The sequence below is a fragment of the Podarcis cretensis genome, assembly GCF_951804945.1.
Source record: "Podarcis cretensis genome assembly, chromosome: 7".
Classification (NCBI taxonomy): Eukaryota; Metazoa; Chordata; class Lepidosauria; order Squamata; family Lacertidae; genus Podarcis; species Podarcis cretensis.
In genome coordinates, this window is record NC_137176.1 from 51,244,372 (window position 1) to 51,262,545 (window position 18,174).

At 41.1% G+C, this 18,174-nt stretch overlaps 1 protein-coding gene across 9 annotated transcripts in view; it reads right to left on the minus strand.

Annotated features, from left to right (window-relative positions):
• The window catches only part of CCDC178 (coiled-coil domain containing 178), a 136,758-nt gene that overhangs the window by 12,974 nt on the left and 105,610 nt on the right, over positions 1-18,174 (minus strand). For all 9 annotated transcript variants that reach the window (XM_079982685.1, XM_079982683.1, XM_079982680.1 and 6 more), the window contains one exon: positions 2,347-2,481. In XM_079982685.1, coding sequence (XP_079838811.1) covers positions 2,347-2,481 — 135 coding nt within the window. Of the gene's footprint in view, positions 1-2,346; positions 2,482-18,174 lie in introns of those variants that run through there.

Here is an 18,174-nt window from a genome sequence, read left to right on the forward strand (position 1 = left end):
GGGCGATGGGCTTCGTGGGGTGGTGAATGCTTCCCTCCGTGAGGGAGCCTTCCCAGACCCGCTGAAAGAGGCGGTTATTAAACCGCTTCTTAAAAAACCATCTTTAGATACGGCCACGATGGCCAATTATCACCCAGTCTCAAATCTTCCATTCTTGGGCAAGGTGATTGAGCGAGTGGTTGCTGAACAACTCCAGGCATGCCTGGAAGAAGCGGACCATCTGGATCTCTTCCAGTCGGGATTCAGGCCTCATCATGGGACTGAAACTGCCTTGGTCGCACTGGTTGATGATCTCCGGCGGGCTAGGGACAAAGATGAGAGCTGTTTCCTAGTTCTGCTGGATCTCTCAGCGGCGTTTGATACCATCGACCATAACATCCTTCTGGACCGTCTTGAAGGGCTGGGAGCACTGTCATACAGTGGTTCCGCTCCTTCCTCCTGGGCCGTGTTCAGAAAGTGGTGTTGGGGGATGAGTGTTCAGACCCCTGGGCTCTCACTTGTGGGGTGCCTCAGGGTTCTGTCCTCTCCCCCATGCTTTTCAACATTTACATGCAGCCACTGGGAGAGATCATCAGGAGTTTTGGGCTGGGTGTTCATCAGTATGCGGATGATACCCAGCTCTACCTCTCTTTTAAATCAGAACCAGTGAAGGCGGTGAAGGTCCTGTGTGAGTGTCTGGAGGCGGTTGGAGGATAGATGGCGGCTAACAGATTGAGGTTGAATCCTGACAAGACAGGAGTACTGTTTTGGGGGGACAGGAGGCGGGCAGGTGTGAAGGATTCCCTGGTCCTGAATGGGGTAACTGTGCCCCTGAAGGACCAGGTGCGCAGCCTGGGAGTCATTTTGGACTCACAGCTGTCCATGGAGGCACAAGTCAAATCTGTATCCAGGGCAGCTGTTTACCAGCTCCATCTGGTACGTAGGCTGAGACCCTATCTGCCTGTAGACTGTCTCGCCAGAGTGGTGCATGCTCTGGTTATCTCCCGCTTGGACTACTGCCATGCGCTCTACATGGGGCTACATTTGAAGGTGACCCGGAAACTACAACTAATCCAGAACGCGGCAGCTAGACTGGTGACTGGGAGCGGCCGCCGAGACCATATAACACCGGTCTTGAAAGACCTACATTGGCTCCCAGTACGTTTCCGAGCACAATTCAAAGTGTTGGTGCTGACCTTTAAAGCCCTAAACGGCCTCGGTCCAGTATATCTGAAGGAGTGTCTCCTCCCCCATCGTTCTGCCCGGACACTGAGGTCCAGCTCTGAGGGCCTTCTGGCGGTTCCCTCACTGCGAGAAGCCAAGTTACAGGGAAGCAGGCAGAGGGCCTTCTCGGTAGTGGTGCCCGCCCTGTGGAACGCCCTCCCATCAGATGTCAAAGCGATAAACAACTACCTGACATTCAGAAGACATCTGAAGGCAGCCCTGTTCAGGGAAGTTTTTAATATGTGACATTTTAGTGTATTTTTCATCTTTGTTGGAAGCCGCCCAGAGTGGCTGGGGAAACCCAGCCAGATGGGCGGGGTACAAATAATAAATTATTATTATTATTATTATTATTATTATTATTATTATATTATTATTATTATTATTATTTTATTATTATTATTATTATTATTCTATGATGTGGGTGATTGGAGAGAAAGCAGATTGGGAGGGAACAACGGTTATTGGAAAATCTTCTAGAGGGAGAAATGTTAAGAAGTCCCCTTATTTCTATGCCCACATTCTGTGAAGGAAAAAAAGGGGGGACTACACATGACAGTCTGTCACATTTAGTTTGGCTCTTATTGTGAGGTGTCCAGGTCTGGGTCTGAAGGTAAGAATAACGTTGGCTTAATCAGATTGGGCCTTGTGTCCATGACACCAGGATTCCTTAATTCCTGTGATTCCATTACCCCACAGAATATGTAAAGTGATGATCTTTAGCTAAATGGGTAATCTATGCTTCTTCTTTTTCTTTAGAGGAATAAAATGTGAAAAATCAAAAGTGTTGCTTTCTGTGTCAATAAGAGGTAAAGAAAGGAATGTGCTATTGTGTGTTCTAAAATATTTTAGCTGCACTGTTAATGCCTGTTTTTCAATGGTTAAAAATAAGCGTATTTGTATAATGATCACTGTAAAGGCTGCCGAGAACAAAATTCAACTTTCTCTTTTAAAGAAAATATCTATCTGTGGTACATATGCTAGCCTACTGGATTCATCCTTCATGCAATTTCAGTTTATTAAAGAGGTTAAAAATTTACAAAACTCTGATGGGATATGGTTTTAATGCTTCATCACACTACCCATCATTTGCTTTTCAATCTAGATCAGAATGATCTTTCCTACTTCCCTGCAATCACCTACCTGCACAGCTAATATTTTCTGAAAATTCTCATGAGAGGCTGCCTGGAACTTCGCCAGCCCAGCTTGGCTATAGACGGCTCGCTGTTTGAAGTACTCCACCAATACCCTGTGCAGCTTCCTTTGCAGCCGAGAGAGCTAAAAGAGGAAAGGGGAAAAAATAAGTCAGAGTGGGAGAGGAAATTAATGGCAGTGTTCAAGAAGAATGATGGAGGGAAATATAGAAAGCAGTCAATAGCCCATTCTGCACTGTACGGACCTGACAGGAATTTCACAGTCTCTTGATTTTTCAGCCCACTCATGTGCATTCATCAGAAACCAGTCACATCTGGCTGCCAGGATGGGGGGTTAATTTTCTCTAAATGCCTCAGCAGTTTTGTTCTAGCTGAGGCAAACTCTGTGACTGCAAAGCTGATGAGTAAAATATTTCTACTTCACCCAGTTTAACTCAAAACCGATAGCCTCGGGACATATTGAACCTTTCTTAAAAAAATAATCTTTTGAAGCATTTTGAATGGCACATCAGGTCAGGCCAAAGTTTAAAATGCAAGTTTAAGACTTTGATGGACACTGTGGCTCATTTTTCCTTGTAAAGCTTATCATAGCTTGGCAATGTGTGCTCCAGAGCATGACAAAACTAAAGAGAATTAACTTCACCATCAGCAGCTGAGGGAGAACAATAACAGGAAAGAAATTTCCAGATAGAACTCCCTATTAATCTACCTAGCTATAACCATGTGACATGAAAGCATCTAACTGCACTAAATTGCAGTTAAGGCAGCAGCTGAATGTGACACTACCATATCTATATATCTATATCTGCACATGCACATTTACACAGATGTTACAATATCTGTATAAAGAGAATCACAAGTGTGGGCTTACCCTGGTTTTCTTACATAGCTTTCTAACTGCAAAAATCACTTTGACAAAGAATATTAAATGAGTTTTAAACGTAACAGCTATTGCAGACACATTATTAACCAATTTCTGTTTATATTACAATTCTTCTAAATTTGGGAATAAATAAGAAATAAATAAAAAATCTGGCACAGTAGTTTTACATGCAGCTCAAATGAATGGATGCAAACGTATTACCTTAATAGCTAACTTTTAAACCCCCTCCGTCTCTATATCCAGGATAGTAATTAAGTCCATGTGCCCAAAGGGGCTCAGACAACAGCTTCCACACGTGAAACTTCTGAGTCACATTTGAAACACAGGAAAACTTTCAAGAGCATTTTGCAATATGGTATAAGGATCTATCAGTTCAAAGAAAAGTAAGAAGTAAAAAGTATCACTGGGCATGCCCAAATCCACAGGAGATACTGGTTGGATCCTGGCCACATTTGTTTGTTGCAAGAGAGGAAAACACTGCTAATGTAGAAAATGGCTAATGGGAACCAATTATATCAAAGAGATTTTAAAGCTGCATTTTTATTTAGTCATGCTACAGTACTCTCAGTAAAATGTCAATCACTATTGTCAGTACACAACCTTTCTGAGCATGGTTGTCAACCACATTAAAACAATGGTATAATGTATCTATGGAAGTTTTCAAACCTATTGAGATCAATACCACAATGAATGCATGAATAAAAATGTCTTTATATCAGAGAAGGGAAGCGTTCTTTGGCGACCAATACATTGTACCGTGTCCAAATCTCATTTTCATTTTGTTTCTCAAGGCAGTTGAGAAACACATAATTTCCCCTGTCTTCAATACCATCTTTGAAAATCTATACAAAATACCAGCTATAATGCTGAAAATTAATATTTCAATATTTCACATGGGCCTCATTCACATGCAATGGTAAGCCAAACCATGGTTTTACTGCGAACAGGCAAGTGTGCTGGTGCCTAGAGAGAAAAGTGTGGGTTTTTGCTTGTCTCCTGGCCCTGCTGCTGCAATGCTACCCAGAGCTAAGCTATAGTTTGGCTTTGCATTACATGCAAACCTGGGCTCATGGTTTGTTACCGACAAACAAATCAGAATAAATAAAAAAACAAACAAACCATGGTTACATCTTGTGTTTGTTTGGGGCAAGACAAACCACAAGACAGAGTTTAAACTTAACACTAAGCCAACCCATGTCTTACTTCTAGGTTTTTCCAGTTGTTGTGTTTATTTATTGAATTATTTGACAATTATTACCAATAATAAAAACTCTGATCAAAAAATATTACTTCAAATCATAATGTTATAATACAAATAAGAATAAATAAATAAGAATCAAGACAAAAATACATTTTTTCTAAAAAAATTCAAAACCTACTTGTATTTTGTATTTTCTTGATAATATTGTATAAAGGACAATCAGTTTTACCAGAAATTATTTCTATATTTATTAACAATTCTTGCTCTAAGATAAGTCATTATTTTTGCTGTTATAGTTAAATCCCAAAATTTGTTAAGCCATTATTTCCAGGGAGGGAGTAATGCAACTTTCCAGTTTTGAGCCAATAACATACTGGCTCTGATAATTACAGAAGTTTGATGCCATCATGTCATATCTTTGAAACAATTCTGTCTTATATCTGTATTCAGAGAAAGTTTATGATCTTTTCTTTATAATTTCTTCCTCCTCTCCATGTTTATGTTATTTCCTGGGTCTTGGGTCCATCATATATCCTTTACTTGTTCTAGCCAAGTTTTATGAAATTGCCACATTGGAAGTTGGCGTTTTCCACAACAGAACATTTAGCTAATTGGCACCATTTGCTTTCATTGATTAGGCCCAAAGAGCCTTTTTAGGTGTGCCCATCGAGTTAGATTTTTAATGTTGGTTTCCATTGAAACCAAATCCGTTGAGGATTGTTGAAGAATTAGGGGTTAAAAAACCATGCAGAAAATGTTGATCTTTCTAAATCTGCCCTTTTCTCTCCAAAATAATAATTAAACATATTAGATAATCCTACATGTGCCATATTAATTTAATAATGCAATGAGATGTTGCATACTAAGTAAATGATATAAGCCGTGTCAGTACAATTCATTGTTATAACTCAAACACTGACAAAACAACTCTGCAGGTTTTGGCAAGGCAAGCAAGAATGGCAGAATTATGAGCAAAATGTAGCTAATATTTATCTTCTAATACTCCAAGTGCATAGGTAAAAAGATATCTCTTTATTATTAAACCTGTTCCACTTATAATTATTGTTAAAGATTTTACAGCTCATTTAAATAAAGCTCTTTTGTCAGCAACCTGTACATACTTTTGTAATGATGAAAAGCCAGTGGCAGTAGTGAGGGAAAACAGCATTTTAGTCCCCATAACTGTGGTTGAACTTAGAATGCTTTGAGAAGTGTAGTAATATAAAATAATTATAACACATGAAGAAATACTTTAAAATCTAGAAATTTGGTTTCTTAGTATATGATTTAATGCTCTTAAAATCATATATGAAACTTTAAATGAAAAGGTGACTGCTGACCTGATAAGAAGAATAATTCCTCACTGGGGTGGACTTTGGTAATATTGCACCCCGAGCAAGGACATTTGGTGCCCCCCCAATTTCTTATTTTCACAATAATTCATTTTGGTACAATTGCTTTTTTATGGATCTTCTCAGTAGGTACCTTTATAAAGAAAGGTATTACTACTACCACTACTACTACTACTACTACTACTACTTTGTGCCCCTTTGGCTTGGCGCACTGTGTGAGGGAACTGCTCACACCACCCTAAATCTGGTACTGTTCCTCACACTGCCCACATTGTGTGGGTTGATAGTACTTCTGATTAGGTTTTACTTGAATCACAAATGTCTAAATTGTTAAGAGCACAGTAAGAAAGTGACTGAAGGTACTCCTAGAAAGTAAGGTGGCCAATTTTGACTTGCCCCATGACCAGCTACTCTTTTTGTTGAAAATCCCATGTTTAGTTCACTGGCATTTATATAAAAACCAAATACAGTTCTAAGAGCTTACCACCCCCTTTGGTGGATTCAGAAATTTCATTTGAAACGTCATAAGGAATGTGGTTACATGCAAGAAAAAGGCGACCAAGCAGGCAAAGCCAAAGGTATTTTCTCCCTCAGTTCTCTCCTCCATGTGTTCATTCCTACCTACACTCAGGCACTGGGTGTCCTATGGGGCTCATACCACTTGTAAAAGGCAGGTCACTTACATAAGGGCATTATTGTTTTCATGGAATATCTGAAATAATTAAATATTGTGAATAATAAGCAAGTGAGATGATGGTTGCAAATATTAGACTGGTTAATTAATTAATGTCCTTGTGTTACCTGGAATCTGCTTATTTCCCCCCAGTTCTTTGCCAGCAATAGTTTGGACCATGATACATCTATTTACTAAGACTTTAAAGAAACCTGAGTTGGAATGTGCTCTAAAATTAACATAAGCAGAAGAGCCTTGTTCTGTCTTGCAAATATATATTTGCTAGTAAATGTCCTATTCAAGTCTCCTTCTTGTTTATCATTATTATCAGGTTCTATCTCCGATACAATTTTGTAAAGATTAAGAGAGTTGGTACACAAAATTTGCTTGAATATAGTTTGTTGTCAAATCCAGCTACTATTATTAAAAATGTATCTCTTATAAAGACAGTGCCTATAGCTGTAGGCACTGAAATATACATGGCTCTGCAAAAATAACTAGTGTGCCAAGCAACAGATAAGGAATATATTTTATGTTAGTTGGCCAATCTAGCTCAGTATTGACTACATTAACTGGTTGTGCCTCCTCACAATTTTGGACTGGAACTTTTTCTAGTCCAAACAAGATAGGCCAGGAACTGAACATGGACCTTTGCATACCAAGCAAGTGCTCTAGTACTGGCATAAAACATGCACTGAGATGCTTCATGTGCAGAGTGTAGTCTTTTAGTATGTAATGACACTGAAATTTCCATTCAGACCCAGATCTTTGGGAACCTGAAAACAAGAGGGAATAAAACAATAAGTAACAGTGGGGACCAAGTGTAGCTAATGAATAGCTGTTTATCGGTCCTGCAGCCTAGGTGCTGAATACTGGGGGTAGAGTTAAGAATTCCAATATGTGAAGTGATGATAATACACTCCTTTTTTTTTTACTCACTGAAATGCTAAGTGGGTCAGAAAGTAAGTGTGCCTTACATCTCAATTTTACAATAATGAAATATCAGAGAAAAATCAGGATTCTATCTCTTATCCCTGGATTAGGACAGAATGAAAATAGAACACAGATGAATAATACAATTTAAACCAGTGACAAATTTAATTTCATTTATATTCATTCCTCCAAAGAAAATTCAGCAGATTTCTTTGTCACGGTCAGCTAATTAGTCTGCAATGGAGAGCAATCATCTATTTAATCTATTCTTATTGTGAGGTACAAGTACTTCCAAAATCAAAATGATAAACATCTCACAGTAGAAAAGAAATTATAATTTAATGCACTGTGGTATCTAATTTTAGGGATGTGTACCATTTACAAAATCAAAATGTGTTAGAAATAAAGCAGGATGTTGAAAATCAATAAGATATTGTAGTAATTAGTTGAACAAATATGGTATTCAATATTATCAAAATCACACCAAAGCACGCAAGACACCGTCTACTCAGGTATTACAATTATATTAACAAGGGAGGCTAAATTTAGCAAAATTATGTCTTAAAAACAATGATGTATATATTCACAGATATTAAATTGACAGCTAAACAACAATAATTTACTTCTATTTTATAGACAAACCGGACAGAGATACGTAACCACATACACAAAAAGCCACATGTGTACATCCTACATGTATACAAATGCACATCCTCCCTTGAATGATTTCTTGTGGAGTTAATCTGGTTCATTATTATGATATCTGTCCAAACTCCAAATCTGACAAAAAGGCACAATAACTAACAAGCCTTTAATATTGATATCCAGTTCCCAAGAATTCTCAGTTTTGTGCATTCCCAAACTTATTTCATGCTCACTCTAACATCTGTTCTGGGATGGATTTAGGGGATTGCAACCAGTTTGGTTGCACTGGGTGCGGAGCCTTGGGGGTGTTGCAACTATGATGTAAAATGGAAGGCAAGAGGAGGGGGCACTGAATTTTGGTGTTGTGCAGGCTGCCACTGAAATTTGAGACCGCAAGGTCCACCACTGATTTGTTCCAGCTGTAGGGATCCCAGCCTTGGTATTATGACAGAAAGAAAGAGGTCAAGAAAACCATAATAATGTTTCCTTACATAGAGACATTTACTTGGCCCTCCTTTCCACAATGAGACTCTTGCAGTTCTACTTTTCAACCAGGCATGGCACTAGGATTGCACAGCCCCCAGAATGTACGCGTACCACACCCCCAGGATGCGCATCATGCCCCCCGGGTGCATGTTACGCGCTGGGGGCGCCAGCCCCACCCCGCCTGCTCTCTGCCCCCAATAGCAGAGCAAGCAGCTTCACCACTGTCTACCAACTCCATCTGGTACGCAGGCTGAGACCCTACCTGCCCGCAGACTGTCTTGTCAGAGTGGTGCATGCTCTAGTTATCTCCCGCTTGGACTACTGCAATGTGCTCTACGTGGGGCTACCTTTGAAGGTGACTCGGAAACTGCAATTAATCCAGAATGCGGCAGCTAGACTGGTGACTGGGAGTGGCCGCCGAGACCATATAACACCGGTTCTGAGAGATCTGCATTGGCTCCCAGTACGTTTTCGAGCACAATTCAAAGTGTTGGTGCTGACCTTTAAAGACCTAAGCGGCCTCAGTCCTGTATACCTGAAGGAGTGGCTCCACCCCCAACATTCAGCCCGGACACTGAGATCCAACGCTGAGGGCCTTCTGGCAGTTCCCTCATTGCGAAAAGTGAGCTTACATTGAACCAGACAGAGGGCCTTCTCATTAGTGGGGCCTGCCCTGTGGAACGACCTCCCATCAGAAGTCAAGGCAAAAGCAACCATCTTACTTTTAAAAGACATCTGAAGGCAGCCCTGTTTAGGGAAGTTTTTAATGTTTAATGCTGTATTGTGTTTTTAATATTGGGTTGGGAGCTGCCCAGAGTGGCTGAGGAAACCCAGCCAGATGGGCAGGGTATAAAATAATAATAATAATAATAATAATAATAATAATAATAATAATAATAAAATGACTTAGTGTGTAAATGAAGATCAACAAGAATAAGCCCGGCTAAACCTTTCTACAGACTTCAGTGTAGCTGATCATGTGGTTTTGGTACAATATCTGTGGGATCTGGCAGGCATTCATAAGACTGTTCTTGAACTGCCTCACATGTTCTTGTCAGACTCAACTGAGAAGTTACCGTATTTATGGGTGGGTATCTATGGCCTTTCTGGGAACTTTCCTGTGAGCGTCCTATCCATACCTCTTCTGTTCAACACATACTGAGCTGCTGGGTAGGATTATGCAGAGATGTTGCATTAATAATAGCTAATAGTGCTATTTCACCCCTTTTAATTCAAACCTAGTTCCTTCAGTCTGGTGCTTACTCAGAGTGTAGCCCAGATATTATTGATGTCCCTGGGTTTAGAAATATTTAGGAAGGCTGGAGGTTTAGGAAGTAGATGAGGATAATGGCACTGAAGGGTTGTCATCATCAGTAAAGGTAAAGGTAAAGGTACCCCTGCCCATACGGGCCAGTCTTGACAGACTCTGGGGTTGTGCGCCCATCTCACTTAAGAGGCCAGGGGCCAGCGCTGTCCGGAGACACTTCCGGGTCACGTGGCCAGCGTGACATCGCTGCTCTGGCGAGCCAGAGCCGCACACGGAAACGCCGTTTACCTTCCCGCTGGTAAGCGGTCCCTATTTATCTACTTGCACCCGGAGGTGCTTTCGAGCTGCTAGGTTGGCAGGCGCTGGGACCGAGCAGCGGGAGCGCACCCTGCCGCAGGGATTCGAACCGCCGACCTTTCAATCGGCAAGTCCTAGGCACTGAGGCTTTAACCCACAGCGCCACCTGTGTCCCTGTCATCATCAGTTGATTGAGTCAATTAAGCAGTTTCACCTACTTCCTCCACCACTCAACCTAGGTGTATAAACCTGGCAGCAGGTGGACTGTCTTAATGGAACTCCTATGTCAAAAGGGTTCTTCCTTCAAACTTAGAATTCAGGTAGGCTGTGGAAGGAGGAGGAAACAGCACATTACTCATGTCCTCCGTCACAGTGATACCCTTACAGAACTTATCCGAGAGGAGAATGGGAATTGGTTATCTTTGCCTGTCATTGGCTCTGGCTCCACCAACTGTTGATATCCCTGTCTTCTGCCCTACAGGTCTCAATGGGCACCAGCCACCACTGGTAATGCAGTTTTTGGTTTGAAAAAGATTCCCCATATGCTACAGAAATACATTGTTTGGTCACTCTTAGCTTTTATGATTCTCAACATTTAGATAGTTCATTACTCTACACACTCATATCCTCCGTCTTTTCATATGGTTTTCTGAATATTCTTAAAACTCTGATGGTTTTTTGTGATTGCTTCCAATCTTCCCTTAATATATCCTCATTTTGCATTTTTCTAAAACACAATTTCCCCCTGACACTAGTGCTTCCATCCTTCTGACAAACTCGTATAGTAGATCACAATTCTATTTTCATGCTAATCTGTAGGTTGTATAGCACTGACAGAAGATCATGGATTAATCTCATTTTATAAATGTTCCCTTCTAATAGATTACATACTTTTCCAAACTGAAAACTCTTATTTTAAAGCTAAATAAATCCATAGTGATAGAGTTTCTGGTTATATATAATATATGCTTGCTGGAATCGTAACCAGTCATATTTTGGTTTCTAGGTGAATGCAATTCCTAATGTAAATTTCTAAAAACATATTGGGTTAAATTCAATGCTATGGTCTTACAACTATTCCATCTGCACAAGCATTTCAGCTTGCCAGGTGGAAAAATACTGCCTCTCCCCTTCACTCATGCTGTGCAGGGAGTTCTCCTGACCTCCCAGAGACAATTTCAGAGTAGAGGTGCACAGAGAAATAGAAGAGGGGAAGCCCCATTGCGCAAGAAGTCGTCCTTGGGCAAGGCTTCCATTGACAGGGCTGGTTAGGTAAATCCTGCCTAATACAGTACAGTGGTACCTCGGGTTACATACGCTTCAGGTTACAGACTCCTCTAACCCAGAAATAGTGCTTCAGGTTAAGAACTTTACTTCAGGATGAGAACAGAAATCGTGCTCCGGCGGCACGGCAGCAACAGGAGGCCCCATTAGCTAAAGTGGTGCTTCAGGTTAAGAACAGTTTCAGGTTAAGTACGGACCTTTGGAACGAATTAAGTACTTAACCTGAGGTACCACTGTATAGTCATAATCTGGGGACAAATAACCTGAGGTACTTAACCTGAGGTACCACTGTATAGTCATAATCTGGGGACAAATAAAACAATAAAGAACAAACAAACAACAAGTGTATTTATTGTTTTTAGTTAGATGAATAAAATAAAATGATATGATAGGAAGTCATGTTGTACTTTTTATTGCAATACTGCATTTCAAGGATTACCAACTAGTAATCCTTGAGGATTACCAATGAGTACCGTAATTACCAATGAGGCCCTTGGGCCAAGTCTGTGTTCTAAAGGGAACAGTTTTGCCCTCACATTGAAACAAGAGGAAAAAATGGGTGTGGAGGAACGTAGCAATAGGGTTTGGCAGTATCTGAGGGAATGGAATTTGGAGATTTGGCCCAACATCCTTTCTATCCTTTCACAGTGTGGCCTTCTACCATAACCAGTTGTTGACTAGGGTTGTATTTTAAGAAGTTATCAATCTTATACACGTCTTATACCATATTAGGAAGTAATCCTAATTTTGGCTGGGAGCAGCAGGGTGGAATGGCAGAGTCATGGCCACATCTGAACCATCACTACTTACACTGGACATGGTGCAAGGAAGGGGTTTGTGTGTGTGTGTGTGTCCCATATTTTGTGCACGAGCTCCAGGCTAGTGCAACTGAGAAACTTGGATTGGGCACATCAGCAGTGGCTGGAATGCTTTACGATCATCCAGCGCAGTTGCACTCCTTTCAATAAAATACCACATGGGGCGTTCTGCTGGTAACCACTGATGGGGATGCCATCAGCATTAGTTTCCACCTTCCCACACTTTCAGCAGGCTCTGCAGGGACCTTTGTGGCAGTTGAAGCCTCCTGCAGGCAAAGTCTGGTGTAGCTCAATGGAACTGGACAGAGGGACACCACCACTTGGGGGTTGATTGCTCTGTTAAAGGTAAAGGTACCCCTGACCATTAGGTCCAGTCGCAGATGACTCTGGGGTTGTGTAGTCATCTTGCTCTATGGGCTGAGGGAGCCGGCGTTTGTCCGCAGACAGCTTCTGGGTCATGTGGCCAGCATGACTAAGCCACTTCTGGCGAACCACAGCAGCGCATGGAAACACTGTTTACCTTCCCGCTGGTGCAGTACCTATTTATCTACTTGCACTTTGACATGCTTTTGAACTGCTAGGTGGGCAGGAGCTGGAACTGAACAGGAGCTCACCCCGTCGCAGGTATTTGAACCGCCGACTTTCTGATCGGCAAGCCCTAGACTCTGTGTAGACCACAGTGCCACCCGCATCCCCGATTCCTCTGTTTCTTGTAAGTAACCCCAGTGAATCATGCTTTGGGTTGCACTGTTAGTCAGCGAATTTATAGCATTCAGTTAAAACATGCAGACCATAGCAACTATTTATTTCAGTTGATAAGACTTCAGCTGAAAAGGGTTCAAGACAGAAAGCATAGATTTAAACAATTATATATATTATTACATGGTTAACTGTTGCTGAAAATCCATAGTCCAACAATTTCCTTCACTACTCACACATGCACAGATATCAACCAAGAAGCTTTCCTACAATATTTCTAAGTACCTGGCACTTCACACTGAAGTATATTGGCAGTCCTCTGCCACATACTTATCTATTTTCGTTTTCCCTGTTGTTCTGTTCCTTGTCCATCATGTAGCTAAAATGAATTTCACAAATAGGTGTAGCTGAATCTAAGGTACACTTTACAAAATGTATTACGAAGTATAAAATTGAATTATTTGATTACAGTCAAATTTAATTTATCTACCACGTTTTCTACAAATACATTGTGTGCAAAGCAGTTCACAGATGATAACTTGAGTACAACAAACACCATAGCCATGCCAAATGAAAGCAATACACTATAATATACCACAGACATTTTGACATATAAAAGGTTTAAATGAGCATGAAACATACCAACAGATCTGTTAATAATATCCAGTAGCACTATACTCCTATTAGGCAATTCATTTAGCAGTTCACATTAAGAGGCCTAACAATAAGAGAGTTTGCTCGTGTCCAGCGGGCAGCTAGGATTTAAGGGCTTCTCAAATTACTTCCAGAGAGCAACAGATGATGGGGGCAGTGGCAACAGGTCTGGCATCAGCTCCTAGGTTGGCACCAGGATACTGGTGTCTTCTGGGGCCAACTTTGGCTGCTGCAGAATCCTTTCTTTCTTATTAATCAGGGGACAGCTGGCCAGAATTTTATATGGTTACATATGTTCATTTTATTATTCATTTTACTTCAGGAATATATCCCCCCCCCGCAATAAATGGTGTTTATTTTCAAGTAAATGTGTTTAGTATCAGCGCAGCAAAAGCAAGACCCATTTTATTCTTGTAAGCATAGTGGAGCTACGATTTAATTGAGTTCAAAATGTAAAAACAAAGCATACTCAGAATATTTTTATTTTTAATCAGAGCTGATAAATACCTTTTGTTTTTGTTTTAACATAATCAGGGTTGTAGAAGCTACTGTAAAGCAATGGGTGGTAGTGGAGCAGCAGGAGGAGAGAAATTTTAGTTGTATGCTTCACAACTGAAATACACATGGCTGTCTAACGGGGACCCTCTCATGAAACTACCCAACACAGGACCTAAAATTACCTAGCTGCACTACTGCTCACACCAAGCTAGCAAGAGGAAAACTAACAAATCTGGACTATCCTTAGCAGCAGCCTCCAGCCAAGCATATTATATCACTATGCACAATTAAATACTTGCCCCCCCCCCCCCCCCGCTTGAAATCCCAACCTCTGGACAGCCCCACAAGGCATGACTTCAGACAGCCCACCCTCCGAGCATCAGAATTCAATTTTCTGAGGCAAGCAAGGGCCTCCTCAGCCTCTTGCAGACAAGAAACATTGATTGTGTGTGTGTGTGTGTGTGTGTGTGTGTGTGTGTGTGTGTGTGTGTGTGTTTACAAATTGTGAGACAAATCCAAGACACTCCGTGTTGGTACAATACAAATAACAGAATCATAGAGTTGGAAGGGACCCTGATAATCTTCTAGTCCAACCCCCTGCCGTGCAGGAATATGCAGGTGTCCCAGACAGGGATCGAACCTGCAATCTTGGCATTTTAGCTGTTGTGCTTTGTAACATCAAGAGTGGCCAGGCTCCCCCTCCCCCTACCTAACTGAAGGTTGAGCTACGCTCTTCTGAGGAGGAAACAGAGGTCCAGAATTTTTACTGTGAAGAAGTTAGACCCACTTCACCCCGGAAATTCAAGGGGCATGAGAGGTATGTGTGGGCAGAAACAAAGGAGCTGTCTTTCAGATGAGGATTTCCCTGCTCCCTTCTCTGAACTCACAAAAATCTGAGGAGAATGTTTCTGTTTAGGGAGCTGCCTCTTGATTTCCAAAACCCTTGGGAGTGTTTCTAAGGGCAACAGCAGAAAAACCTGTTGGATCCTCTAGAGGGCCACAGTTCCTTGAATAAAAAAACCACAAAGCATTTCCTCATGAGATGTTCCAAACGTTTTCCTCAGATAGCCCTGTAAGAGCATTGTTTCCTGGCATTTTGGTTCCAAAACCTATAGATAAATCTGAAAAATGAGCAGGAGCTAGTTCTGTTCATTGGCTGAATATAACCAAACCGTTTATTTATTATATTTACCGGTATACCCCACTTTTCCTCCAAGGAGCTTAAGGTGGCATACATGGTTCTCTTCCCATTTTATTTTCACAAGGGCCCTGTGAGGTATTTATAATATAATTATATTATAATTATTATATTATATTATTATATTATATTATATTATATTATATTATATTATATTATATTATACCACCCTATAGCACGTTCCCCCCCCCCCCCCGACACCAGGGCAGTTATAGGTAGCTTTGGCTGAGAGGCTGTGACTGGCCCAAGGTCACCCAGGGAGTTTCATGGCCAAGTGGGGCTTCACACGTCCAAGTCCAACACTCTAACCACTATACCACACTGGCTAAACAGTTGCTTATTGTGGAATTACGTTCCCCATTTATTTCCCTTCTGGCAAGTTCCATTTGACAACACAACACAACTCTGAAAAGTCAGTCAGTCAGTCTAAAGTTTTGGGTTTTTTATCACAGTTTTAATCTTAATCCTTCTTCCTTTTTATACCTATCTTCATTATTGTAGATACATTTTCAGAGAAAAGATGGTGACAAAACGAAAGAGCTTTAAAGTGGTCAGGAATAAGAACAAATGTTTTGAGAATGCTTATATGTGATTGCATAAAATTAATAACATTGGGGGGGTGGGGAGCAGCACTGCCACAGAACTGTAGATGGTTAAAGCTTGGTTTTATTTTTGTGGATTGCCTATGCAGCTGGATTGGTAGATTGTGTCATGGTCCAAAAACTGCTCTGGATGACTTCATATGCTTGTCACTCTCATAACTGTTCTGGTGTGACTCGAAACTTTTATGACAGTGACTATGCCAGCCAATATTTTATGCTGTCCTCTTTGGTTTGGCTTTCACTACCCCAACCTGTCTTTAAAACCTAGGGGGCTGGAGGTACTTCTATGTCTGCAAACATTCTGGGGGTGACTGATGTATGTCTATTCAGTCTTTTCAGGTGGCATTTGTGGTTTCCAATTTATTGCTCTTCTCTTCCCCTCTTCATCTATGCAGGAAGCTTAATCACATTCAAGTGAGTTTTTAAAGACTTGTTGGGATTGCTAAACTGCATCTGGAAGGAGGATTGTGACTCCTTGGTCACTGCAGACACATGTTCTGCACCTTCTCCTGTCTTTGTCCATAAAGGGAGAAAGGTCAATCAATGAAACAGTGGAGACATGTTTTTTTCCCATTTGGCACCCTCTGTTGTGCAGAGACATCTAGTGGCTTGTGAAGTCACAAGCAGATGACAATTGCCCTGTGAAGGCCTCTAGATGTCTCTCTACAAGCAATGAGTATAAATCAGGCAAGCCAGACACTGCTGTTTCCTAAACTGACCTTCCTGACTAATCTCTCTGTCCTTCAACCACAGTGAAGGTGTAGTGTGCACTTCTGAAGTGACAGCAGCATGCTTTTAAAGACACAACCTCCTCCCCTGGTTTGCAACTTGGCAACAGTAGTGGTTGGCAACTGTTTGAACTATGCAAGGGAAAATGGGTATCAGTTAAACCAGGAGATTTATTGATGAAACGAAATAATTTCAGTCATATCAAACTAAAGCGTTAAGTTGCATACTAGCTACCTAACATCCTAATGCACAGGTGGTAACAGAAGGAGCTGTGGCACAGGAGTTTTCTGCAGGTGAGGAGGAAGAGGAACATGAAAGGATCACAATTCACATTGTTTCCAAAAGTCCTTTCCTACTTTCACTGCTCTTAGAGGTAGGATAGCCCACGCTTAGTAGTGGTGCCCATGCTTTGCATGCAAGAGATTCGAGGTTCAATACCCAGCATCTCCAGCTGGAGCTGAGAAATACCACTGTTTAACACCTTGGAGAGATGCTGCAAGTTAGCGTAGGTGATACTTAAGGTGGACAAATAATCTGGTTCAGTTTAAGGATAGCATAGTGATGTAGGAAGACAACATAGGTTCCTATTTTACTTTTCTGGGTCACTATGTTAGCCTCAGAGGCCACAAGCGGCATCACAGCCCTTCTGCAGCTTATGCCTCAGGAAAAAAATACAGTATCTTAGGTGGAAACAGAATTCAGCCCAAGCAGACTCCAGACCTGGCAAGGAACAAACCTCCAGGTTATTGATCCCCTAATCTGAATTATCAGATTAGTCTTGTCTATGTCTACTTCCCCTCTACTACTTGTTGGATGAGCCCTTAAGTCCAACCCCAGCTAAGACTGCAGATCCTTCCCTGATGACACGTTTGCACTCAAGCAGAGGCTCCATTCAGGCTCCTTTAACAGGCATTCAGCATTTTGACAGAAAACATCATTGATATAATATGTGTTGATATTGTTGTGCATGCTATCCCCATCCCAATGCCCCTAATATGGAAAAATATGTTTAGTAAACTAAAAATATGTTTTTGCATCCATTATGGATTAAATTGCTGGCTCATTGGGAAAACACAGACGTGGCCCTCATCTGAGGAAAGCACATAGTTCAATTCAATATTTTTTTTATCTGACAGGTTTTCAACTCTTTCTTTTAATATTTTACAAGAGCTGTTTGACAATGGGCTCCTGATCAGAACTGCTGTATAAATGCCAAAATCTCAAAGGGAAACATGATTCCAATATAAAGTATTCCCTCTAGGACCCCTGGCAGACACAAAAGGGAGAATAATTTCTTGATGTATAGAGGCACTGTCACCATTGTCAAAGAAAGCTAGCGCAACAAGTGAACCACAAATATAGCAATGTGCTTCCTCCTTATCAAAACAGCTGCAGTTTCATCTGAGCAACAGAAATCTGGTACTATCATTCATGATAGGATGGCTAAAAGATACAATATTTATTTCTCTCTCCCTCTCTCTCTCTCTCTCTCTCTCTGCATTTGAAATGAATTCCTACACTTATTCAGGAGATATATAAAAAGCCTGCATAGCACTGTATATAAAAACAATCTGCAAAAACATACAGAAATATTTCTA